Source organism: Thalassophryne amazonica, chromosome 15, assembly GCF_902500255.1.
Source record: "Thalassophryne amazonica chromosome 15, fThaAma1.1, whole genome shotgun sequence".
NCBI classification, from domain to species: Eukaryota; Metazoa; Chordata; class Actinopteri; order Batrachoidiformes; family Batrachoididae; genus Thalassophryne; species Thalassophryne amazonica.
In genome coordinates this window covers 81,109,780-81,135,735 of record NC_047117.1, presented here as the reverse complement: position 1 = coordinate 81,135,735, position 25,956 = coordinate 81,109,780, and the positions used below count along the sequence as shown (strand labels likewise).

General features: G+C 40.0%; 1 protein-coding gene across 1 annotated transcript in view; it reads right to left on the bottom strand.

Moving 5' to 3' along the window:
• slkb (STE20-like kinase b) overlaps nucleotides 1-25,956 on the bottom strand; it is a 33,731-nt gene that overhangs the window by 2,894 nt on the left and 4,881 nt on the right. Inside the window, exons 3-16 of the mRNA XM_034187369.1 lie at nucleotides 18,490-18,538; nucleotides 17,891-18,040; nucleotides 14,334-14,406; nucleotides 14,024-14,218; nucleotides 13,712-13,793; nucleotides 10,985-11,116; nucleotides 10,024-10,746; nucleotides 9,771-9,901; nucleotides 9,485-9,608; nucleotides 9,138-9,317; nucleotides 3,831-3,960; nucleotides 1,141-1,265; nucleotides 425-616; nucleotides 208-333 (exon numbers count right to left, since the gene is read on the bottom strand). Coding sequence (XP_034043260.1) covers nucleotides 208-333; nucleotides 425-616; nucleotides 1,141-1,265; nucleotides 3,831-3,960; nucleotides 9,138-9,317; nucleotides 9,485-9,608; nucleotides 9,771-9,901; nucleotides 10,024-10,746; nucleotides 10,985-11,116; nucleotides 13,712-13,793; nucleotides 14,024-14,218; nucleotides 14,334-14,406; nucleotides 17,891-18,040; nucleotides 18,490-18,538 — 2,412 coding nt within the window. The remainder of the gene's footprint in view (nucleotides 1-207; nucleotides 334-424; nucleotides 617-1,140; nucleotides 1,266-3,830; nucleotides 3,961-9,137; nucleotides 9,318-9,484; nucleotides 9,609-9,770; nucleotides 9,902-10,023; nucleotides 10,747-10,984; nucleotides 11,117-13,711; nucleotides 13,794-14,023; nucleotides 14,219-14,333; nucleotides 14,407-17,890; nucleotides 18,041-18,489; nucleotides 18,539-25,956) is intronic.

The window sequence follows — 25,956 nt, the reverse complement described above, 5'->3', positions numbered from 1 at the left end:
AAATCTGGTCCGTGACAATGGATTGACTCACTTTTGGATCAGGCCTCAAGAGGCCATTCAAGGAACTGCAGGTTTTGGCACTTTTTGCTGCAGCATTTTTATTAGCTAATTCAAAAGTAACAAACTGTGACCATGTCTTTGGCTGCTCCTGAACCGGACTGAAGCATCAGGTCTGATGTTATGTGAGACAGGAATTCTGAGTTGCACCTGTAACTGCTGCAGCTCTCGGATGTTGGCGTCACACTGCAGCTGCAGGTCTCTCATTTGATTTTCGTGTTTCTGCTGCTGGTGGAGCCGCTCGTTCTTCTGTCGCTTCTCTTCCTGAACGGCAAACTACAAATAACAGACACACACCTCTTTAAAAATAAAAACACTTGGGAAATTATGCCGTTGTTCAGGCGTTTGTGCTGCAGGTGATGATCACCTGTTTAACCTTCTCCCTCTCCTGTTCAGGGCTAATGGCCGCTGCGGTGATGCGAAGGCTTTTTTTGAACATGGCCATGCGGGTTTTGGCCTCGCCGCGCTGAATTTTTGGCATTCTGGCTCTCTCCTGAGTCTGCTTGTTCTTCATTTCCTCGATCAGACGCTGGTTGTAGCGCTGCATCTGCTCCATCTCCTGCATGGAGTCGACACACAAATGTACAGGTGAAACAGTGAAGGATTTTGTTGAGCTGGGGGTGGGGGGGAATTGTTTTATGTATTTCTTAATCATCATCATCATCAAAGATGTGTAACTTTTTTCCTTCGTTTAATAATTTATGATTTAACTGTGTCAAACTACACAAAAGACTGAGAACTTGCTCCTAATTTCATCCATGATTCTGCTGCTTCTATAAAGGTGCAGGACTTGCAGGTGGAGTGAAAAATGAGCACCCACAGTCAAAACTTGTTTCTATGACTTTAATGTTGCTGGCTACTGCAGGTGTTCTCTTTATTTCAGCTCAGATCTGGATTTGGACATTTCTGACTGTCCTCAGGTTCAATTTTTAAGAATCTTCACCTTTATGAGGTTTTAATGGCTCGGTTTCAGACGGGGTGTAAAAATACGGAACAGTAAAAACATCTCGGTGAATCAACAGGAAAAACAAAAGCAGCCGTGTCCGCGATGGACAGAAAGCGATGAATAAGTCATCCGTTTACCTTCTCGTGTCTCTTCAGCAGCTGATGTCTCTGCATGAAATACTGGTCTTTGAGCTGCTGCTTGAACAGCTGATGCTTCTCCTGCAGGTGGCGCTCTTCCAGCTGCCACGTGGACGCTTCCCGAGCTGCATCCACAAAGACAAAATAGCAACAACCTTAATCAGTGAACAAAGGAACAACTCGCACAGTCTCTGAGAAGAGAACGTCTCCAAATTTCTGCTTTGTTTTTAATTTTTCTGCTGTTTAATTGATAAACATGAACAAACGAGAGAAGACTGTGATACCTCCTGACACGCACATTTATCTACAAGAGGTGTGAGCCATGTAAAAAATGTGTATTTCCAGTAAAAGCTCTGCTAATTTGGCAAACAACTTGCCATGACTTGGCTTAGTGAGTGTTTCTAATGAATACTGTTTGTGCAGTTCCTGGAATTATAAGACTGGGATTAAAACTGAAGCAGTACTCAGGGGCAGTGTTCACTGGATGGAGAACTAGGAATGCCCCCGGATGGCTCCAAACAGATGTGAAAGAAAAATTCACAAGAAAAGAGACACGACTCCCACTCAAAGACAAAAAGCGGGTCTTCAGACGAGACTTAAAACACTCCACTGTGGGGGCTGTTCGAGCGTTCCAGAGTCTGGGCCCATCCACAGAGAAGGCCCTGTTCCCCCTGGTCTTAAGTCTCATCCTAGGCACCACAAGCTGCAGCTGGCCCTCAGACCTCAGAGCGCGCGCTGGGGAGTAAATTTGGAGGAGGTCTACAATATATTGTGGGGCCAGTCCGTAAAGGCTTTAAAAACAAATACTAAAATTTTAAAATCAATTCTAAAATTAACAGGGAGCCAGTGGAAAGACGTGAGAATGGGTGTAATATGTTCATGTTTTTTGCTCCCAGTTAAGAGGTGTGCAGCAGCGTTCTGGACTAACTGCAATCTGTGAAGTGTATTTTGATTAATTCCAAAAAAAGTGAATTGCAGTAGTCCAGGCGTGAAGAAATAAAAGCATGCATGACGTGCTCCAAGTAAGAAAAGGATAAAATTGATTTAATTTTGGTTAAAAGATGAAGCTGATAAAAGCTGGTTTTAACAACCACCTTGACCTGCCTATCCAGTTTAAAATCAGTCCATAATGACGCCAAGGTTGGTGGCTGTGGGCTTCATGTGTTGACTGAGACTGATATTAGATTTTACGCTAGTATTCAATATGGCGTTATTTTCAAACTCATTTGGGCAGATACAGACATGTAAACATTGGATTTTTGTTTCCTTTAATTTCACTGAAGCACACTAACCTGTTGGGTACTGAACCAACCCACTGCTACACTTACACCTGGAACACACTGAATGCGCCACAGTTGCATTACGATGGGTATGCGTGTCACATGCAACAATCACGCGTGTGTGCATTTTTACCAGGCAGTGTTTCTGGTGGGTTTGTGCTGCGTCACTGCTCAGTCTGAGCACACTGTTCATCTTTTAAAAATCAATCCTCTTCCACACACACTGCCTCCTGTGACAGGTTTACAGTGCACATTCAGTTTGGATTTTTCTTCTGCGTGTGTACATGCATGTGGGTGTATTTTATTTTAAAACTGCTGTGTGCCCAACAGCACCTGCTTAAAAGGACCTCTAGTGGGGTTGACTTAAAAATATAAATATCACCATCAACTTTTAATTTGAACAATCCAGAGTTTGAATCACAGAGCTCCATGTGGAGCTCCAGTCAGAAAGAGAAGAAAGCAGGTTCATGGAACGAAATAACAAAATAGTCAAAACAGCAAGTCATGGGACTTTTTTCAGTTGCTGCAAAAGTTAAAAAAAAAAACATCTTCAGTACTCTCCAAAAGTATTGGAACACTTGGTATTTCACACATTTTAATTTGTTTATGCCATTTCAAATCCACCCCCCCCCCCCCCCCCCAAAAATCTAAAATTCCCTTCCTTATTTAGATAATTTAAATTTTTTTTTAATTTTTTGTATTTGAAATGGCATAAACAAATTAAAATGTGTGAAATACCAAGTGTTCAAATGTTTTTGGAGGGCACTGTATTTGTATTTTTCAAGGCTGAGTTGTTTCTGCATCATAGAAAGTCCAGTTAACGCTGTTAATTATTTAACATCATAATTTTTATGCCTATTTAGGTGCCCAGCCTTTTCTCTGGAGAGTGTTTGATGTGATGCAGCACATGCGTCTGGGACACACCCTTCATTCTGCCTGTCTGCAAGGTTTAATAACATGGACGCCTAAATGAAAATCAACATGCAATGCAGCTCTAACATGAGTGTGACGCCTGCCATGTGTTTCAGGCCTTTTAGTGACAGCTGACTTGTACATACAAGCACAAAATATCAAAAACAACATCTGATTCTACACCCAACATGCTATTTACAAGCACACACTTGACTATTTCATGTTTTGTGTGGCCACCTTCATTTCATTTTTAATATGTGCATACATCCATTTCTGCATTTCAGGCCTGCAGCACAATTCCAGAGCAGGCTGTCCTCACAAAATAACTGACCCAAGGTCAAAGATCACATGATTAATACTAAAAGACAGGTGGTATATGACATCATATTTGTGTTTAACTGCAAACACATGTGCATCTGTTACCAGTATGTCAAAATAGCCATTTTAAATATTCCTTCTGTACAGTGTAACATGTTTATTTTTTGTACGTGTCTCTACCTCTGAGAAGTTGCTGTTTGTGGTTTAGACAGTCTCTCTCAACAGTGGCAAGCTCATGTTTGTGTTGCTGGATGATTTTCTTCAGAGCGCTGTCTAAATCCTGCTGCTGCTTCTGAAGAAACTCTTGTTCCTATGAAAGCACAGAAATAATAACAATAGTACTAATAAAAAAACATTTGAAAATAGGTGCAGGCAGGTGCCTCTGCAATTCAGTATAAATGAAATACAGTGTTTTCTCTCTCTCTCTCTCAAAAAAAAAAGAAAAAAAGTGGGTCTAAAGCAGGGTTTCCCAAACTGGGGTGCATCTATCTCCTGGAGGTGAGTGGATTGCCACTAGGGGGTGCACAAGAGCAACTTATCATCATCCCCCAGCTGAGATGGGCTGAATGTCAGACGGTTTGTTTTCTTTTTGGAGCAGGTCTTGAACAATTTTACAACACTTGCCATCAAAAGTTAAATATTTTCAACATACAAGAAAAGACAGAGCGGTGCAGAGTTAGCCAGTTTTAATCAGGTTAATTAATTTAATTACTGACAGTTTCGTTTCTTCTTCTATTGTTTAATGTAGGGGTGTGCAACTTGTTCCAGAAAGGGCCAAGAGGGTGCAGGTTTTCTTTGCAGCCACTGATTCCACCAGGTGATTTCACTGATTAACTGATTCCATTTGCTCAAAGTGATATTAATCAGTGAAAGTACATTAATCACCCATGGTTCAATGGGTGACAATAACCTGACCCATTACTGGAATTTGTTCAAAAGTCTGAACCTTCCCAATTTTTTTTTTAAGGTTAAGGTAAATAAAAAAAAGTATTTACATTACAAACACACATTGAATTATGGTTCAGTTTGACTCAGACCAAGACCACCTCTCTTGGTTTGACCATTGTTGCTAATTTCATATCAATGTGAGCGCAACTTTGAGCTCATTCTTGCACAACACTGGTTACTGTTAGTTGTGGGAGGAGATGGTGACGGTAGTGTGCCTTGACAGAGAGAGTGCCGTCAACTCAGAACATGGCACCATTTTTGGCCCAACTGTGCTGAACTACTAAATAATCTTTTAATGTTTTCAACATTTTTTAAAATCATTTAACCACATACAGAAACACATCCAAGTACAGGTGCTATCAAAATAAATATAAAATAGTTAAGATATCAAATTTACATAAATTTACAATTTATGATGATTTATTTTATTAATTTAAAGCCTGACTTATGCAGCTGCAGCTCTGTAACTGTGTCATACAATGACGTACGTGACAGTTTTGTCTCTGGATTATACTTTATTATGGATTAATTTGACCCTCAATAAGCTTTTCTTTGTACAATCATGACCTCCAAATCAAAGGAAAACTGTACATTTTCCTCTTTGTCCGACTTTGTGCTGTAAAGTTGCAGACTTTTCTGATTTATTTTTAATCAGCGCGCACTGTAAAAACTGCTATAATATGATGGCAGACGAAGGAGTGAAAGCAGAAAAGTGTTTTTAAAAAAATAACAGGTCGGGCTTTTAATCACAGAAATGACTCCGGTCCCACTTTACTCAAATCGGCGAGTGTCAGAGTTTAACTTTAATTTGTATCTCTGCACGTCCAGACTGCTAGGGGTTTTTAAATGGAAATACATTATGATTGGAGGGGACATTTTATCTGATGTGAGCAATATGTATGTAACGGATTAGTTACAGTCAAGAGGCACCGAGCATCTATGGGAACCCTGAATCAGGACATGCGCCTCATTTAATGACTGGGTCAAAATTTCCTCTAAAAAATTTTTTCTGCCAAATGTATTTGATCCATTATCAAAATGTAATCAGCGTGCATACTGCAAAAAACAAACAAACAAACAAAAAACCTACTATAATATGACGGCAGATGAAGCAGTGAAAGCGGCAAATCACAGCCTTTTTAACAGGTGCACGTTAGGCTGCGGCTCCGAGTCTGAACACGGTATGAAAAAAATAAACGGTCAGGCTTTTAATCACAGAAATCCCATGCGGAAAAGAAATAGAAAAAACGTACAAGAAGTTACATCAATTCCAGTAATAAATTTTATGTGTGACATGTGTTGTGCTTATAAGTCTCAGTTTGGTATTACACATATCTACTAAGGATTCTGTATGTGGAATTACTGTCATATATTGTTATTTTAAGTTCCCAATTTATACAAGTTACATATTGTATGGATTTACTAAGGATCTTATATCTGGTTTGACTGTCACATGCATTATTTACAAATTACAGATAGAACCGATACAGACTTTATAAAATTTATGTATATCTTTTCCATATCAGATGACTCCGGTTCCACATGCGAGGGCTTTAACGGAAATACACTGCGATTGGACAGGACATTTTATCCGATGTGAGGGAAAATCCGTTGTACAAAATCTATTATATACAGTGTTTATTACCTGGAAAACAATACAAAAACTTTGGGACTTTTTTTTTTGTCTGGTGACTGCGAATATCTGGTTTATACGACGGCGGTTTAGATGAGTTGTACTGTACATGGGACAGAACAATAAATTTACCTCTCAAAGCTTTGATGATTGACGTCAGCTTCCATCCCACACGGCTGACTTTATTTTCCCAAATTTTTCTTCTGTTCGGACCTGAAGGGAATCTGTACATCTTGAAGCCCTTATTGTGTCTGTGCAAACCCAACATTTTCAACTAATAAATAAATAAAACAGCTGGATTTACATGCAGACAGATTAACAGTGAACGCTATTTTGAACCCAAGATGGCACTGCGAGTCACATTTTTTTGACTCGTCATATTGCCACTCTATCAAGATACACTAGGTGAAGGGGACTTAATCACGATGTACACAGGGGTGCGTGACCTTAAATGTTTGGGAACCCCTGGTCTAGAGGTTAAAGTGGTGGGCTTGAGACCAGAGGATCCTCCCGTCAAATCTCTGTTAGACCCCCCCCACCCAAAAAAAAAAAAAAAAAAAAAATCATCAAGGGCCACTGGCCAAGATGCTTAATACCCCAGTTGTGCAGTTGAACACCGTGCACTGCAGCATGCTGACATCGGAGGGTGAATATAAGACATCATTGCAAAGCTCTTTCAGCTTCTGTTTCAGATGGAAAAGCAGTATATTTCCATTTCAATACAATGATATCTGAAAAACATCGCGGACGCTATCTGTTGGTGGTGTTGCAGTAAGAAATAGACATGGACGAGGTGAGCAGTGAGAGAGAGAGAGAAATCGGTAGGTTATGTCAAGTTTAAACATTTATTTGTGATTCCTGCCATCTGATTTGATAAGTGCTAAGAAAGTAAATGGGAAGAGATGATGTGTTATAATTCATGTTGATGTAACAGAAATAACTGAAAAATTTCAGCATTTTGTAATCATGTTTCTCTTATCTAGATTTTTAAAATGAAACGCATCCAATTTATGGTAGTGGGTACACTGGAACGACAACATTCATGCTTCCCTCCAAGCACTTCCTTCTTGGAATTAAATGCCTTTCGTTTCTTAACACATGATGTCTAAGTTTTTGTACTCTAAGCCTCCAATCGGTGTTTTTCCAACTGCTAGAATCCTTCCACTTGTTTGCAAGTTTTATCATGTCCAAGAAATGAAAATAAATGAAATGACAGCACGACAAAATACATAGTGGGAAGTGACTGAGTACCTTTAAAAGAAGTACAATCAGAGCGTCCGTCTTATCATTAGCTCATTTCGTGCCATTTAGCAATTCGCTGCATGTATTGCTGCACACAAACAGTAAGTAGCGTCTGCAGGATTTAGCAGGATAACTCTTATGGCCTAGTTCAAAAATAATGAAGCCTAACTGCTGATCTGCATTGCATTTGTCATGAACAAGCCATTATTTTATTTAGCACCATCCACATTTATCTGTGAGTTGCCTATAGTCTCTTTGACAGGTACTGAGAATTTCATGAAAAGATTCTGCACGGTTCCAGAGATATGCACGAAATTTATCCCAAAAATAGCACTTTTTTAATCAATTTTGTGTGACACTGATATTTTATTTCATTTAAAGTTGAATGTTAAAGAAATAACCTTGTATTTTGTCAGTTTGTGCTTCATATTAACACACAGTAATACATTTATGTAAAGGTAGAAATGTCATTTCCTAAAAAAAAAACATGTTTCTAAAGCAAGGTAAAACTGTCGCAAGCGTAGCGCTGAGAATAAGTCCTTGATTTATTTGTGTCAAAACCTTAGCTATATCTCCTACTCTGCTTCAATAGAATAATTATATTACTTGTTCAATAATACCAGGAACTAATGGACAGAATTTCTTTGTTTCAGGCTTCTGCAGACTAAAGAAGATACCTCCAACTGTTGTCGCAAGCGTTACGTTCTAGCCCATTATAGTGTATATGCACTGATAATTTCTAGCAACGACTGAACCGAGACCAATAGAAATATTGATAACGTTTCACAAAAAAGACCACTTTTAGATTTTGATGGTTATGTCACACTTTGGCTTCATTATTTTTGAACTAGGCCTTATGGTACCAGCTATGTGTGTGCTCACAGCTGTGTTATGGACTACGGCCTCTCTGCCAAGTTTATGTTGGGCCAAGCACAGCTTGAACTGCTGAACCAGACGGTTACACCTGACACTAAATACTTTTTCACCTGCTTGTCAGTCAGGATTAATGTGGCCCAGTTAGCTCACTCAGTCACAACAGAGGGTGAGATTTAAAGCACCACTGGGAGAATCTGGTGGAGCCTCTAAATATTTCCAACCAATAACTCTACAACTCTAATCTTAGACTTCTTTTCAAATGAAAAAAACAAACAAAAAAAAACAAAAACACAAAAACGTATCTTTCCAACCAATATCACACTGAAATCCAGTGTTCCACCTCATCATCCCAATTCCACAAGAAATTCACTTTATCACATTAAGAAAAAAACAAACATATCATTGATTTCACTGATTTCTTATGCAATAAATGCATGAAAGCATGAAGCAATAATAATAATAATAATAATAATAATAATAAAAAACCCACAGCATTTAAATACTTCATGTCAAGTTTGGAACAGCTGATGTACTATGGTATATTTGAGAAATTAGCACTTTTGTCCATAATCCTGTTTACAACTTATCAAGCCAACAAACGAAACCAAGCTGGCAAAAAATATCACTTTGGCAAAGGGAAAACAAGAAACCGCAGAGCTGTCGCACACCTACAGCGTGGTTATGTAAACACTCGGATCAGACAGGAACCAAATCTACAAACTATAAATAGGAACTTTACAAGCACTGTTAAATTAAGAGCAGCAGCGGGAGGCGGCGTGCAAGCTAACCTCTTTCTTGCGGTTTTTGAGCATGTTCTGGTATTTCGACAGCTCCTTGTCCTGCTCAGCTTTGATGCGTTTGGCCTCATCCCTCAACCGGGTGGTGTGTTCCTGCTCCAGCCGCTCGATGGTCTGCTTCTGCTGCCGCTCCAGGTTCTCCACCTCCTGATCGTCTTGACGTTTTTTACTCTGGAGGAGTGAGGGTACACATTGAATAACATCGGGCGTGAAAGATTGTCCACGAAATGTGTCTAATGAAAAGACCACTCATCCAGCCTAAAGTTAGGTCACAATTATCTGTGAAGTCGATGTCCATCGTGATCTTTGTTTCTGCATCAAACACCACCACTTCTTACCGCTGCCTCCTGTTCAAACCGTCGGTAGATCTGCTCTTTTTGCTGCTGCAGCTTGTTACTGAGTTGCTGTTGGGCTCGATGCTCTTCCTTTTGCAGGAGACGCAGCTCCCTCAGCTCCTGCCGTCTGACAACAAAGCACATGGCCTCAAATGAAGTATTGTTTGTTGTTTTAAAGATCACTCAACAAATAACAGAAAAATACATAAAATAAACACAGGGAGCAGAACATTCTCACAATATTTACACAGAACTCATACCCAGGATTCATGTAAATGAAACAGAATACCTCAAAAATCGCATCTCCTCATTCTTGGTGTCATTGTCGGTGATGATCTTTGACGTAGTTACGCTAACTTCCACTCCATCCACAATGAATTTGCGGGTCTTTTTCAGTGTTTTCTTATGACGCTTGGTGTCCTAGGGAAATACATGCATCTGTGACTTTGCAAAAATAAAATGTTGCTTGATCACTATTTCACATATTTTTACGAGCTATTTAAAAAATGTCTTTTGGACAGTAAGTGTGTGGTTTGTGCTACCTGTATGGAAACAGACCCAGGCTCTTTTGCTTTAGACAGAAAGCTTGAGATGGACAGATTGAGGTCTGTACTGCTGTTATCTGGAACTGAGCCTCTTCCTGAGTCTGAATCTCTCTCTTTCTCATCTTTTGCATTATCTGGAACTTTTTTCTTGTCTTCCACACTTATTTGATCCTTTTCTGTGGTGTTCTGTCCATTATCCTCCTTTGGGACACGCCCATCTTGCCCAGGCAGGGTCAAAGTCACTTTTAGATGTTTGTACGGATCCTCCTCCAGCTCTTCTGGAGACCCTGAATACTCTGAAACAGCCACCTTGTTTTCTTGAGGAACCTCAGTGACTTCTGAAGCCTCGTTGGTGACCTCCGTTTTTGATGGAACCTTAGCTGTGTCCACATCCTTCTCATCATCAACCGTTATCTCCATCTGCTCAAATTCCTTGGCAGGTATTCTTGGTTCAGGCTCTGGTTCTTCCAAGGGGTTCTGCTCCATCTCTCCATCTACAACATCAGTGCTTGAAGACTCTTCTGTATGCTGAGCTACTGCAGGCTCTTCGACAAAGCTCGTTTCTACCAAATGATTGACCACAGGAGGTTCAACAGGCATTGGCACTGGACAAAGTGCCTCCATTTTCTCAGGGACTGACTCCAAACTGGTGGGAGACAGAGGGATCTTCTCATCCTCAGAACTGGCAATGCTGACATCAGATGGGGCACGCTTGTGGCCCTAAAGCAGAGATTAAAACAACAACTTAGGTCTGGTTTTTCCAAGAGCCAGAAAACCAAAGTGAACCAGTGTCGCTGTACAGAAAAGTGACTGCAGTTCTTCTCCAAACAGCCGATGCCGAGACGACTTTTATTTCTATTACACACCAGTAAGTTTTGGTTCAAAACTGCAAATAAGCTCCATTTCCAAAACAGTGGAAATTTCTTTTGCAGTCCAACTTCAGTAAATGTTTACTCACCCGATGAGCTTCTGTCTCTTCATCCTCCTCGTCCTCCTTGTGTTCTTCAATTTCCTCTGTGACCTCAGCCTTTGCCTCTGCTATGAGCTCCCTTAAAGGTTTGCTGTCCGTCACAGTCGACAAAAATGAATGCTGCACACAACACAAACAAAAAATACTGAAAGTGAGATTAAACCTTTTTAAGGTTATTTTAAGAGAGCAAATAATGTGTTTTGATAAGATCTACATCAGCATTTACCAACCTTTCTTCCATAGATACACCCCCCTAGTTATTGTTAGGAAAGGCTGAGCACATGTATAAATGTATACACACATGCACCGCAACAGAGTTACGTGATTCGGTCCAATTTGTTAGTTTGTTATGTCAGGAAAGGCATCCAGCATACAACTTGTGTCAATTCAACATGCAGAGCCACCTCGGATTTGCTGTGGTGACCCCGAATGAAAAACATGGGAGCAGCCAAAAGAACCCTTTTTTAAATCAGTAATTCAGCTGTGAGGACTAAGTAATGTGTATTTATAATTTTGATAACCTTGGAGCAGACAAAACCTCATGGCCTCCCTGTGATTTGTGGTGATCCCCCGGGGGGTCTCGGCCTCCTGGTTAAGAATCAGGATTTGAGTTAACTAAACTCAAACTGTTCCACTAAACTCCAGTTGACACTTTTATCCACAGCAAATATAAAAAGCATCAAACAAATAATCCAGTGTATAATTACTGCTTTAAAGACTACCTGTTTGACAATGAGAAAAAACTTTTTTTTTTTTTAAACAAAACCTGTTGCAAATTTTGCTGTTGGTAAAAAAAAAAGAGAGAGAGAAAAATCATCCAGATGAGAGTATAAGCTACATATCAGCAGGTAGCCTCACCTTTTTCTGTTTCGAGATCTGATGAACATATTCTATCCCCGGCCTGAGAATATGAAGCTTCTTCGACGGTAAAACCTTCATTGGTGGTAGACCACTAGTTTCTATTTTCAAGCCCCTTCTCCAAAAGAGTACGCTTCTTTTGCTGCAGCTTTGTATAGCAATCTCTACCTGTGTGAATGTGTTCTCATTGCGTCTTGTGTCTCACTAACTGACTTTGACGTCGAGCACCTTAAAGCCAATGGAAAAAGAAACGCTTGTACTGCTGACGTCAGCTGAAGCACAAGAGGATGAGTGCCAGTCGAGCAGCACACATGGAACAGTACCTGACATGCTGCGCACTAAACAGATGTTTTCCACAGGCTTAGAACAACAGGTGGAAGCTGGATGTGGGTTAGGATGAGTAGACGGGTGGGTAATCAGGATTAGCTAAATATGAATGACTATGTATGGAACAAAGAGAACAAGAGGGGCCAGGGCACGACTGAAAATCTATGAATCGGGGTTCTCCCTACCAATCCACAACAGGGCGCCGCAAAGACGGGTTCCAATAACATCCTCTCATTTGCCAGTCATAGCAGCCAACCAGAGCCTATTTAATTCACACAGATCATCAAATGTGCGCGCCAGTCTTCCGCCGTTTCATAAACTCTGTGCTGATGCAGTGATAACAGCCAGCATCAGTGCTGTAGTGTAGCAAGCATTGAAAACATATTTTGTTCTCCGTGTTGTGGTCTGTCTCCGACATGGCCCTGTCATTTGGTGTTCCTTCACAGCTGTTTCTCATCACAATCACCTCAACTATCGCTTGTCATCTCGTTACATGTCTATTTAAGTTTGTCACTGTTCTACCTTCACTTTGCTGGGTTATTCTGGTTTGTTCTGCTCCTGTAGGCAGCAGTTACTTCTGTGTTTGCTCATCTTCCTTTGTCCTGATGCTGCTGCTGCCAACTCTCCTCCTTTGTTCCTGTTCATTTGGACTGTTCCTCAGTTTTGGACTCTCGTTATCAACCTCAGCTTTGGTAAGTAGACTATTTACTTTCCACTCCTGTTTGGTCACTGCCTGCAACTTTGGGTTTAATCTTTCTGAAATTATGACACTCCTTTGTTTCAAATATGGACCAAGTCTGTCTCTGATGCATGTAGCAATTTCCACATAAATAAAACAGTTTTTCCTTCTCATCATCTGTGTATTCTTCCTGCTAACAAAGACTGTACAGGTGTGCAGCTACAAGGGCAAGGGGAAGAAAGCACCCCCAAATTAGAGTAAAGGTCCACTTTTGAAGACAATAATAATAATAACAATAAAAATGTATGTTTTTAACAACTAAATCATTGTTCAATCAATATGACTTTGACTATCCTTTAAAAAAAAATCATTTTAACATAAAGATTAAAATGAAAAACTGCTTTTTCATGCCAAGATTGCACCAGAGGGGCCCAAATTTACTTCAATATTTCAAATTTTACCAGGGTGGGTTGTTGGTGGTGCTTTGGAGGACAGGACCCTGAACCCCCTGGCCTATGCTAGTGGTACATTTTGGACCCCACTCCACTAGTTCATATGACACTCCTTTCTCATGTTCCAGATTACACCTTGATGCAGATCAGTGCATGAATGTGAATTTACAGAGGAAAAAAACCCAAACATTTTTATTCCACCTGTTTACAAGTGTTTGTTTTCCTCTCCATGGTGAAGAGTTCTGGTACAATTGCATCATTCATTTTGTCATATTACTGAATGCCTTGTGCTTCACACTCACCTTTATTTTTTACCACCCCAACTAAAAATCATAGGCTGAAACCTGCAAATGTTTAAAGACTGTTCAAGCGGGGGAAAAAAAATTGTTCAAAAGATACCTGGAGGAGCTGTGCTGCACTCCATCTGTTGTCAATGTTCTTGTCCAAACACCGCTTCAAGAAATCCCTGAATTCTGGAGTCCTGAAAGGTAGAAAGAAGTAAGATGACAACATCCCTTTTTAAAATAACTCATACTTACTGACAACTGCTCACAGAAGATCATTTACTGACAAAAAGGTTGCATCTACAGTCAGACCTTCAGAGTTTAGGAAATCACTAATAATATATAGTGCTGATAATGCATGGCTCTTCAAATCAACATATAGCCACCTCACTACCATGGCTTCCTTCTGCTGTAACACACGACTCACCAGCGTGATGGCTGCATAAGGGTGGGTGGTTCCGACTTGGCTATTTTCAGCAGGACTCTCATGGGGTTCATCTCATGATTTGGGGGCTCAACCTGTGCAAGTTCAATCAAGGTGACACCTAGGGACCAGATATCAGCCTTATAGTCATATGGACGGTCCTTTGATGTCTCACACATCACCACCTCTGGAGCCATCCTGGAAAGAGTGGAAGTCACTAAAAGGCATCTAATGTGTCCAAATACCTGTATTTTAAATATTAACTTGCTAAAAAGATGCATGTATAATAAGCATGGCTGATTCTGCCACTCACCAGTAAGGCGTTCCAATGAAAGAGTCTCTCCTCTGCAGAGTTTTGGTGTTTTTGGCAGAAACACCAAAGTCGGCTAAAGGATGTGATTCAATGGAAACCAGGAATTAGCCAGAGGAATGCAACTGTTTTTTTTTTGTACTTTCCAAAAAAGGTCAACCAAACAGAACAGGTCCAAAATGACTAACTCTACCCTTGTGCTGCATAATTATTCACCTGCCATATTGTACAAGTTGCATCTGTGCTCCCACTGCACAATTGTTTCATTTGTTTTGAAACAGACAGATGACAAATGCATCACACAGTGCACAGGCTGTGTTCTGCAACCATTTTTTGGGTGAATGCAACGCATACACAAAATTTCACCCATGCTAGAAATTGTGACGCTGTCAAGCAAACACAATGGGCCTCATTTATCAAAATTGCGTAAAAACAGGCGCAGATCTGAGCGCATAACTGGTCTTATGACAAGACACGTGTGATTTATGAAACATTCGTATCTGACCAATCCCAGCGTAAGAATGATCGGCTCTTGATAAATGTGGCGGCTGAATTTAATCGTCATTAGCATGTTACGCCCTTAAATATTCATGGTTCGGAAGCCTCGCCCACTGAGCTCAACATGGAGAGAAGAAGCACTGGGAAGAAGAAAAACTTTTCGGAGATGGAAATCAGCATCTAACATCGGAGGTGGAGAAACAAACAAAGTGGAGTCAAAGGCACTCATAAAAATGCAGTGTGGAAGAGTGTAACGGAGGCGGTCAACAGCGTTGCCGCAGAGGAATGGACTCTGGCTGAGGTTTGAAGAATTCTTTGACTTAACCTATGCCTAATGATTTTGAATCAATCTTTTATGCACCCACAGTTAAAAGCTTATGCCTGCTAATTAATTAAGAATTCTTTGCATTAAGGTCAAGAAAAAGTGGTCAGATTTAAAGCTGGCCACCAGAAAATGTGTTGCGGCACTTAAGCGCAGCATTAGGCAGACTGGGGGAAACCCAGTGGAAAACCGAGGCTATTTTGAGTTTGTTTGCAAACACAGATTTTAGCTAATTTATGATTATTTCACATTTTAATGTGCAATGATTAGTTGTTATGTTTAGGCTATTTAGCATATGTATTTTTTATTTTACAAAGAAAGCAGTATCACTAAAAACGTGGGCTTTTTTTAATTAATTTTGTTTAATCCATTAAGAATCCATTTTGATCTGTTCTGAATATGTGGCTGCTTATGCTTGGATGACAGCTGAGGTTTGTTTCATAACTATATTCAGACTCAGACAGATTTTGTAGTGCTGCGCCACAGATCCACAGACTCAGATTTGCGTACATGAGCTCAGACCAGATGTGAGCTCTGTCGTGAGATTCGTCTTAGCCTCCGCTCACGTCCAAACTGATAAATACCAAAGTTTGCGTAAAAATGGTCGAACGCACGTTTTCTGCCGTATGTTCGTTTGATAAATGAGGCCCAATGTGTTTGTGTATGTGTACATTAGGCTGGTAATACATCATGTCTGCCCTGTGTTTACACTACTGCAAGTTAAGAAGACTTAATGCAGATGCAGACATCGGTTCTGAATTGTGTGTACCCATTTGCTGGCGCAGCTCAGTGGATTTAATACAGTTCACTGTCATTTTTGTAAGAATGGCCTCCAGCAATGTGACCACAGTACAGGAGTGGATATGAAGACATCTCTTCGTGTCGTGTGCGGAAGCTCTTTTGCAGGTTTATGCTGCATGCACTACCAATCCAACACTTGGCGCTTCATGTGTGCTTATGTGGATTATTCTGGGGCTCTGAGTCACTGCAGGAGAATGGAACAGGCTCAGTGAAATAACATACAGAAAGCATTTTGTCCTGTGATATAACATCCAGAGGCGTCACTGTGGATCCGTCTGCCAGGACACTGCCCAGACATGACTCACACGCAAGGCTGGTTATACACAGCCTATCTTTTCCAGCTGTGTGCAAACAATAAATACAATTTTAAAAAGCAGTGTGGTGGACAATAATTAACTCGTACCTCCTCAAATTCATAGATAAAGCCAACACAACTCAGGAAATCTCATGCTGCATGCATCCATAATTTGGTCATTTTATATAATGATTTGTGTGTGTGGGTCAGTCAGTATGTCAGGGGCTGCTCAAGATTTGGGTTGCAGCATAACAACTCTACAAAGGTTCATTATAGTCACTTTACACACAACAACAAAAAGACACTGAAGGCTGAAGCAGCTTTGACAGGGTGAAATTCCTACAGTTGTTTCTTAATCATACTGCATTTGCAACCTTTGAGAACACAACACAAACTGCCACAGATATTATAAGCTGGAGCATGTGAATTTGAGTGCTGCTTCCATTAAAGAAGCTTTTTAAACAATCTGTAAATTATTTCCTTTGTGCTCATGATTCATTAATCTTATTCATCATTATGAATGGGTAAGATAATTGTGCTTCATTTTGTGCTGTGTGTCAAGTATGGCTGATTTTTATATGTACGGCAATAATGTTCTCAATCCAAACGACTACTCTCTCTAATAAATTAAGGCTATAAAGACTAGAACAACCAGTGGCAACAGATTTCAAGTTGTTTTTCTGGTCTGTATGACACAATCTGTCTGGAAAGAATACGTATATAAATAAACAAATAAATAAATAAATAGACTGATAAATCCAGCACTGTCTGGGATCCAGGTGTGAAAGTGATTTTAACTGGACAGCATCATTGACACATTCCTGTACTGTTTCCAGCTCTTAAATCCCAAACCACAAGGGAAGAACTGACAGTCTCATGGACACTTCCAGCCCATGAACTCATTTTTAATATTTCTGTGAAAGTGAAAATAAAGCAACAGAACAGTGTAAAATCTACAGTTGTGGTCATAAATGTACATACTCATCAGGGACATGTGTGTCATGGCAACAATGGGCTTTCACAGATTTCTTTGAACTGTTCTTTTTTTGTGGGGCAGAATGATTTCACAAGAAACATCCTTGCACCACAGACACTCAAACATCATCCTCATCTCTTCTCAAACTAAGAACATTAGCAACTTAGACCTGAACTCAAGTGACCTCTGGTGGCCAATGTCTCTACTTGTATCTGCAGAAAGAACGAGAGAAAATAACACCTGAAATGCTTCATTGCTTCGTATCCTCAACGCCAAATCATCTTAAGCATTATGGGAAGGAATGCCAACATTAAAAACTGTTGCATGCCTTAAATGCATGAATGAATGTATTTTAAGAACTGAAATGAAGTTGAACACACAAACATGAAATACCTTGTGTGGATATCATCTGGATCACTGTAGTTCTGTTTTGGCTTTTTGTGCATTTTCCATATTGTCCTAACTTTTTTCTGATGTGAGGTTGTAAATTTCTGAGCACAACTCTACCTATAAGGCAACACCTCCTCTCACTTTCTTACCCTGCTGCTTGCAAATTTTGTCCTTCAAAGAACAGCATACAATGTGTATGTATTCAGTATCTGATTCACATGCTTGTAGCTGCACAACTCAAACATACAACCACTTATCTGATGTGTCTGAGCACTTACCGAGCTTCACGTCACCATCAAGGGTGAGGAGGATGTTGCCGGCCTTCAGGTCTCTGTGGATAATTTTGTTTTCGTGGAGGTAGAGGAGGGCTTGCAGAACCTGCTTGCACACCACCCTAATCTGGGGCTCTGTCAAGGGTCGTTCTAGTTCTGCATGAGCACAAGGGGTAAGACATAGTTAACATTCTTCAGCCCAGAATATTCTAATGTAATAGAATCAACATTGGTAATAACGGCAAGTTACATTCACAAATTGATGATTTAAAAGATTCAGTATGTGTGTTGTCTACAAAGGCTTGGTTACATCATTAAAAATGCTTATTGTAGAGTTTAACATTTAAATACACACTCTATCGCTCTGTAAAGACATTTTACCCCATATGTTTCCCAATCCTGGTCTTTGGGATCCACTATTCTGCACATTTTCCATTTGTCAATGAGCTAATCAGCTCAGTCAGGTGTGTTCAGCTAATCAACAGCGTAATGAGCTGATCTGCTCTGATTAGCTCATTGACAAATGAAAAGTGTGTAACACTTTGCATCCCAAAGACCAACACTGGGAAACACTGCTGTTGACAAAAAAAGAAATGTTGACTCACCAAGCATGACGGCATCCACAGCCCCTCCTGCACAGAACTCAATGAGGATCTGCCAATGAGGGGAGAAAAAAAGGTAAATGGTAAATGGACTGCATTTATATAGCGCTTTTCCATCTGCATCAGACGCTCAAAGCGCTTTACAATTATGCCTCACAGTCACCCCGATGTCAGGGTGCTGCCATACAAGGCGCTCACTACACACCAGGAGCAATAGGGGATTAAAGACCTTGCCCAAGGGCCCTTAGTGATTTTCCAGTCAGGCGAGGATTTGAACCCAGGATCTTCTTGTCTTAAGCCCAACACCTTAACCACTAGACCATCACCCATGGTGAATAGAGCAAAAGGAATAGAGCAAACGTGTTTCTCAACACTGGCAATAGTTTATGTCAAACAAGATGAATCACATCAACAGTAACCTTCAGTGTTAATTGTTTCACAAGAGTAATGAGCTATGCAACAAAATATTCAGAAAGCATCACAACATCCTCAATTTCCCTGAGGGAGTCTTCCGAAGGGATCAATAAAGTTCTATCTAATCTAATCCAACATCAAGTCAGTAATACTTTTTAAAGCTACAATATGTAGGATTCCCTTTGTTTTTTTTTTGTTTGTTTTTTTTGGATGTGACTGCTCTCTGTAGCTGTGAAACAATTGTAATATATATATATATATATATATATCTCACAGTGAAAGCCACCTCTGAGATCATGTGAGATTTTGCGGGATTTGAAACCTCAATAGGGTGAATTAATTGCTGGCTGCGGAGTCTTGCTCTATTTTTTTTTTTAGTGACGGAATTCAAGTTTGCTTGCCTTCTCCTGTTATAAGCAAGATGTATGAGTCTTCATTTCACAAAAAGATTTCTCACCAGTTAGCAACTAGTAGACAGTGTAAGGGAGCAGAAAAAAGTATGAAAAATGCAAAAGGCAGAGTTAGTATGCTCCTTTTGGACTACTGCATCAGCATGGTGGTCTCCATGAGGGGGCCTTGCTCCCATGTCTTATGTTTGATTTCTGCTAACAGCCCTTAGTCCTACACACTGTAGCTTTAATCCTGTGACACCACAATGAAGTGGAAAGGCTCAGGTTCCTAGTCACCTGACTCCATTCATCTCATCCACTGGCACCTGCACTGTAAACCTAAAAACACTCAGACGTATCTCATCTTCATCATGCATACCGACTATTCAGACTGCATGCAACCTGAGTGAACGAACTATACGGAAAACTTAACCGTTTACATAAGAGGATTGGCCCACTTGGGGCCACCTTGTGGAAATGGATTCACATTGCTGCTGGCTATGTAGCCATATAACCAGGCCTTAGGTCTTATTCTGTAAAGAGGATTAGAGTTTCTATGGATACAACAATTCAGGCAGGGGGAGTATAGTTATTGTGGTCAGTAAGGTAGAGTGACTTTTTACTGATTCTGGGTCCTCCATGTGTGAAATTTCCTATTTTATTGATTTTAGTATGTTAGGTCAGGATTTGGAAAATGCGTTTCTGCTGGATGCATCAAACATTCCACAGAACTGCTTTGAATCCAACCTGGAAAACATTCAGGATGGTGTTTCATCTTTAATAACTGTGAAAAGAAAGGACTCATTACAATATTGTGGTTTCTAAAGAATTGCAAAGTACATTTTACTAATTCATACAATTGTAAATCATATTTTCTGTATTAAATGAATGAGATTTAAAAAAAAATATTGATAGAGTAAAATGGTGCAGCAAAGACACAAAGCAACTACTGCAGGGCTGAAATTATTACTCATTGATTGGGTACAAATATAGCTTACAACTACTTTGATAAAAGAATGATCATTTAAGTCATGGGAAAAAGTCTAAATTTAGTTTCTGAAAGCATTTTGTATGCTGCAAGCTTAATTACAAACAACTGATGAATGTATCTTCTAAACTGTGAGGTGCAGCCTTACGTCAGTCATTCTTCCATACTGAGGTTTGTGGAACTGTACCACACCTAAGGAAGAGGAAGTAAAACTGCACTTCTGTAAATGTGAAACCATGAAGAAATGAACTGTGGTTGACCCATTGGTTAAAGATCTTTGAATCAACAATCTTCTAAAAGAAAAAACAAATACCTCAAAACAAAGCTAAACTATTTATTATTAAAAATAAACACTTAGATTCGATGCCATTTTATCATTCAGTGCTGCTTTCCGAGCGTGTAACACTTGCAGCAACAAAGCCCTTAGGAGAGACAAAGCTGCAAATCCAAGAACAAGCTTGTCTGTTCAAAATACAACATTCTAGTGTTCCTCTGTAGGCAAGATGTTGTTTTAGTGGCTCTGCTGTTGTACAATAGTGTTTCACAGGGGCAGCAGGCAGAGAGGAACCACAGGCCAGGGTTGTGACTTCCTCTCCTACATGTTTATATGATGCAAAAATGGACAGAGAAGCACTTACCCTCATATCTTTCATGTGCTGCAGAGTGGAGGATGCAAAACACCATATATGCACACCAACTTCAACAAATTCAAGGCCAAAAATAACATTTCCTGACCTAACACACACTAAAGCATTTAGTCCGATATTTGATCTGTACAACCTCGGCTTCCTGACAGAGAGCAGATCCTTCACATTTACAGGACATTTTGCTAAGGCATGCTTCTCAGGTAAAATAATTTATTTCTTTAACACCCTGAGACAGGTGGGCATTTTCCCTCATTCACGTCTCATGGCGTCACAAAAATCTGAATTTCGAAATTCACAATTCTGCCTGTCCTGTCAGCAGGAATAAGGTTGGTGACTGCAAATATTACCCTGGTGGAAGGACAATTGCGGATATAAACTGAGGATGGTCTCAGGTTTTTAAGAAATCAGAGATACGACAAAAAGTTTTGGTTCAATCAATGAAAATTCTGGCTCTGTGAAACATGCTTCAAACTAATTAAATTTAAGTAATGCCACTTTCTTCCTCAGATCAAGTAAAGGTCAAAATACAAAATCACTCAGTGTTGAGGAAACAACTATGGAATCACCTTGTAATAAGTCTGCAGTTAAAGAAGAGCACCTGCAGACCTTAACGGGCTGCTGAAATTCATGAACTGAAAGGAAATATAGCCCCAACACGAGAGCTGTCAAGCAAAACAATGAGAAGGAATATACAGTATGCCTTTGAAAATATAAAATGAACAACATAAATAAACAAATGGGTGCATACAGGAAATCACTGTGTATCTGTGACTTATTTTCTGTGTAAGGACTCTGGTTGCTGAATTCTGGATGAGTCGGAGCCTTGTTATTTTCTCTGTTGGTAGTCCAGCGAACAGAGCATTATGGTAATCCAATCTCTTTGTGATGAAAGCATGAACCAGTTTCTCACAGTCAGCTTGAGACATAAACCGCACGTCTTTAAATAATGATGTCCTTGTTATATTGCTAATATCACTTTCAAAGTTAAGATCAGAATGCCGAAGGACTCTGACCTTCCTGGCATGATCACTATACCTCAGAAATTACTCTGTCTGAGAATGTATTATTTTTTTGTCTCTTTTTGGATCCATAACAAGCATCTCACTCATATCTCTATGAACGTCCAGAAATTTGTATTACCACATTATCAAACAGTGATATTTCAGAGCTGTTTTTTTTTATACATCTCCTCTTTGCAGGAAAAGGCCACGATATGAATCAACAGGCAACCTCATTTGAGCTGTAGCCATTGTTTGGAGCACAAAGAGAAGAAAAAGGACTGAGCGCTCAGTGAAATGCAGTGAAATTAAATACCCAGGTCATCGTGAGAGCTCAATGACCTGACAGTGTGCACTGACTGCAGTGAACCAAAGCATTGTACTCCTGTCTGTGGGTGCACAAATTCTGTTTTCATCTCTGCAACCATTCGTTGAATTAGTTCAGTGTGTCGGGGCAGGATAATGCAAGTTAAAGCAATGAGCTATAAAACCAATACACCTCATAGAATAAAAACATGTGAAAACTCTTTAAAATGGCACTCAGAGAGACCATACCAGCCCCATTATTACCGCTCCAGCTGCAAGAAAAGGACAGTCTCAATTCAGCATCCTCTCAAATCTAAATTAAAAGCAAAAATTGCCATGTTCATATTTTACAAACAGAACAGATTTGTGTTATGTGGGCGTAAATAAAATAATAATGGTAAGATACTGGTTAGTAATGGTAATAACTGTAGAGCTGAAAGGTTAATAAATATACATGCTGCTGTTGAAAATGGTGTATTATGCAGTGAAAGAGAAAAACAAATGGTCTTCAAGAATGTGCTTATAGAATAACCAGATGGATTATAAATAGTATGATTATAAACCACTTTAAAAGCTGCTTAATTGTGCTGCTCATGTGAGCTTTGGTCTAAGGCTTTAATAAGAAGTAAACAACACGCTAGAAAATCACCTATGCTGCAAAAGTATTACAGTGTATTATAAGTACAGCATTACAGATTTTATTTGAATAGATTTAACTATGTCCTCACGGTGATGTAACACTACTGCAAAATACTTTGACAGAAAAGTGTTTGATGTGTTGCGTTTCACAGTGTATCAGCTTTAAAGTGTATGTATGTATGTGTATGTGTGTGGTGGAGTGTATTTCCACATTTACTACCACATCCAGTCCTGTTTGTTATTCTGCAAAAAACATAATTCACTGAATGCTGGATCATAATACTGAAGTTCAACTGAAAAGAAAACAGACTTTTTATTCGTTAAAACACACAATAGTGAATGTGCTGGTATCTGTGACTGACATCAGAGGCACCAGAAGTGATGATACACTCTTAGAGCAGCATCCCTGTCACTCTTTGCTTGTGAATGATAAACTCTCCATTTTAGATACTTGTGTCACCGGCAATTTGATTCCATATGTACCCTACTTTTTTTTTTTTTTTTGCCTTTTTGAAGCTGTGTCTCACAAATGTTTGCGTTTGGCACCTTTGTGGTCTGTTGGGGGAGGCCTTTTGCTATCATTTGCTGATTTTACTTGTCAAATGCTGTTTAAAGAAACAACAACAAAACAACCACGTTGTGATCCATTCCCCAGGGGTGGAATGGATCACAAGACTCAGAAAAAAAAGGGGGAGACAAATACAACTTTGCTTTCCAAATGGTGCACCACTCAGCAAAACTCGAGAAAAGTCACTTTTTTCCTAGAACTCAGTGGACTCCCACCCACCTTGACTCTATGCCCAAGCTTGGCTCAGGACAGCATAGGGAGAACATTAAATATACACCCAGTGCTCAGTTCCTAATATTTCAAAGTGATTATTTCCATGCTTCGACCCCGACAGTTGAGCCTGCCTTCAGCCTAGCACAAGGTGGTGGAGACTGTCTGCGTTTAATACGCTCCATTCACGGGAATCCACATCTGTTTTGATTTCACTCCAACTCTACATCAACATTTACGCAATAATTATTTTAACAAGAACACAGTGACAAAAATTTGTATTTCACATGAATATATAAACTTTGCAATTATTCTACAGTTCATGTGCTTGCCAAACAATCAGAGTTGGTCCGTACAGATCACAACTCAACTGCAGTCTGTTACCCCATTATGACTGTATTTTCCAGATTACAAACTGCACTGGAGCATTAAGCCAGTCTCCCACTGCATATTTTTTACACAAATGGCTATGTTTGTGTTGCAAAAACCACAATCAGGGACTAAAATGGGATGTAATAGGTGGTAAAAGCAGTTTTGTAACTCATCTCAAGTTATCAGGAAAGTTATAAAAATGTAACAAAAGAAAAAAAAAAGGAACCTGTCATGGGGACACATCGCAATCCAAAACAGTGATTACTCAGAGGCAATCTGTGCAGATATGGGCTACTATTTATCAAAAGTCAAGGCATGTGAGCAATATAAGCCAGGATCGAAAATGGTGGAGTCAAGAGGACGGACTGTGGCCAGAAAGCACATGTAGTGTCTTATGTAGCAGCAGTGCATTCAAACACTTGACCCCTTATCTCTGAAAATAATATACATACAAAATTCCATGAAAAAATGTCAGACTCTTTGATAGAAGACATACACACATACATATACACACACACACAAGTTGCATGGATCGACTATAAGTCACAGATATTTTTGAAACGTGTTGCTCCTGCTTCATGCAACAAGAACCAAAATGATCAGTGTATTATTCAAGACAAACAATGCATTCTCAAAGAGAAGCTAATGGGCTAATTAATGTAACTGTGGGAGGCATACAGAACTCAGCATGAACTGCTTCTTGACACCAGGGGAGTAAACGTGCAAAGTTTTATCAGTCAAGTTTACCATTATGTAGTGATGCATTAAGCTCGACACCTAGTAGTCACTGATCACTGCACACTGTATGCAGTATCAGCAGTGACTGGGTAAAAGTCACCCCTAGTACTTGAGACCTTCCCCAACATAGCAGTTGGACACAACAGTGTATGAGAGGCCAGAGGGAGGGGTAAAATGCAATGGGGAGGTGATGGTCTCGTGGTTAAATGGTAAGCTTGAGACCAGACGATCCTCGGGTCAAACCCCCGTCAGGCCAGAAAATCACTAAGGCCCCTTGGGCAAGGTTAATCCCCAGGTTTCTCCCAGTGTGTAGTGGGCACCTTGCATGGCAGCAGCTTGAAATCGTGTGTGTGAGAGAGAATGTGAGGTATCAGTATAAAACTTTTTGAGCTTCTGATTCAGATGGATAAGCATTATATAAATGCAGCTCATTGACCAATACCGGAGTCGCCAACCAAACGGTCCCCCCTAAAAATTGGTCCACCATGCCTTCACTGCACATGCGTCTGAGACCGACTCTGAGTCTGACTCACTACACCCAAAAGGATCAAAGGGAAAAATGTGAAAGTAAAACCTCTTAAATCATTCTAAAGTCACTTTTAAGAAGGCCGTTTTTAGCAGAAATGAGTCGATAATCGGTGAATCGCTACTGACGCTCTGAAATGACGTAGGTGCAGCAGCACATCAGAGTCAGGCGTGCTGCTGTGGCGTTTCCCCCATCTTTTATTATGAAATAATGCTGAATTTATGTAGAAATGATTGCTGCACAAAAGCTTCAGATATCTGTCGCTTAGATAGATGATGACTGGAATGCAGTTTTAAGCAGAAACAAGGTGATAATCAGTGAATCTCTGGTGATGCTCAGAAATGCCGCTGCTGAGCTCCCAAATGACACATGCACAGTGAAGGCAGGGTGGACCGATGTTTGGGGGGGCCATTCGGTCGGTGACACTGAGAACTAATGAAAAGCCACCTTCAACTTCCTGGTACTCTGCACATGAGCAAGGTGTGAGCCATCTTATGGTATTCAACCAAGTGGTAGGCTTCAACAGTCTCAGATTAAGGCCACCCAGAAGAAGAAAAAAATTGCAGTTCCTTGACTGGCCCCTTGATGTCAACTCCAAAAGACAGCAGAGTCTCATTCAAGTACATGTTAAAATAACAAAATTTAGAACAGAAATAAACATTTTACAGCCTGGTA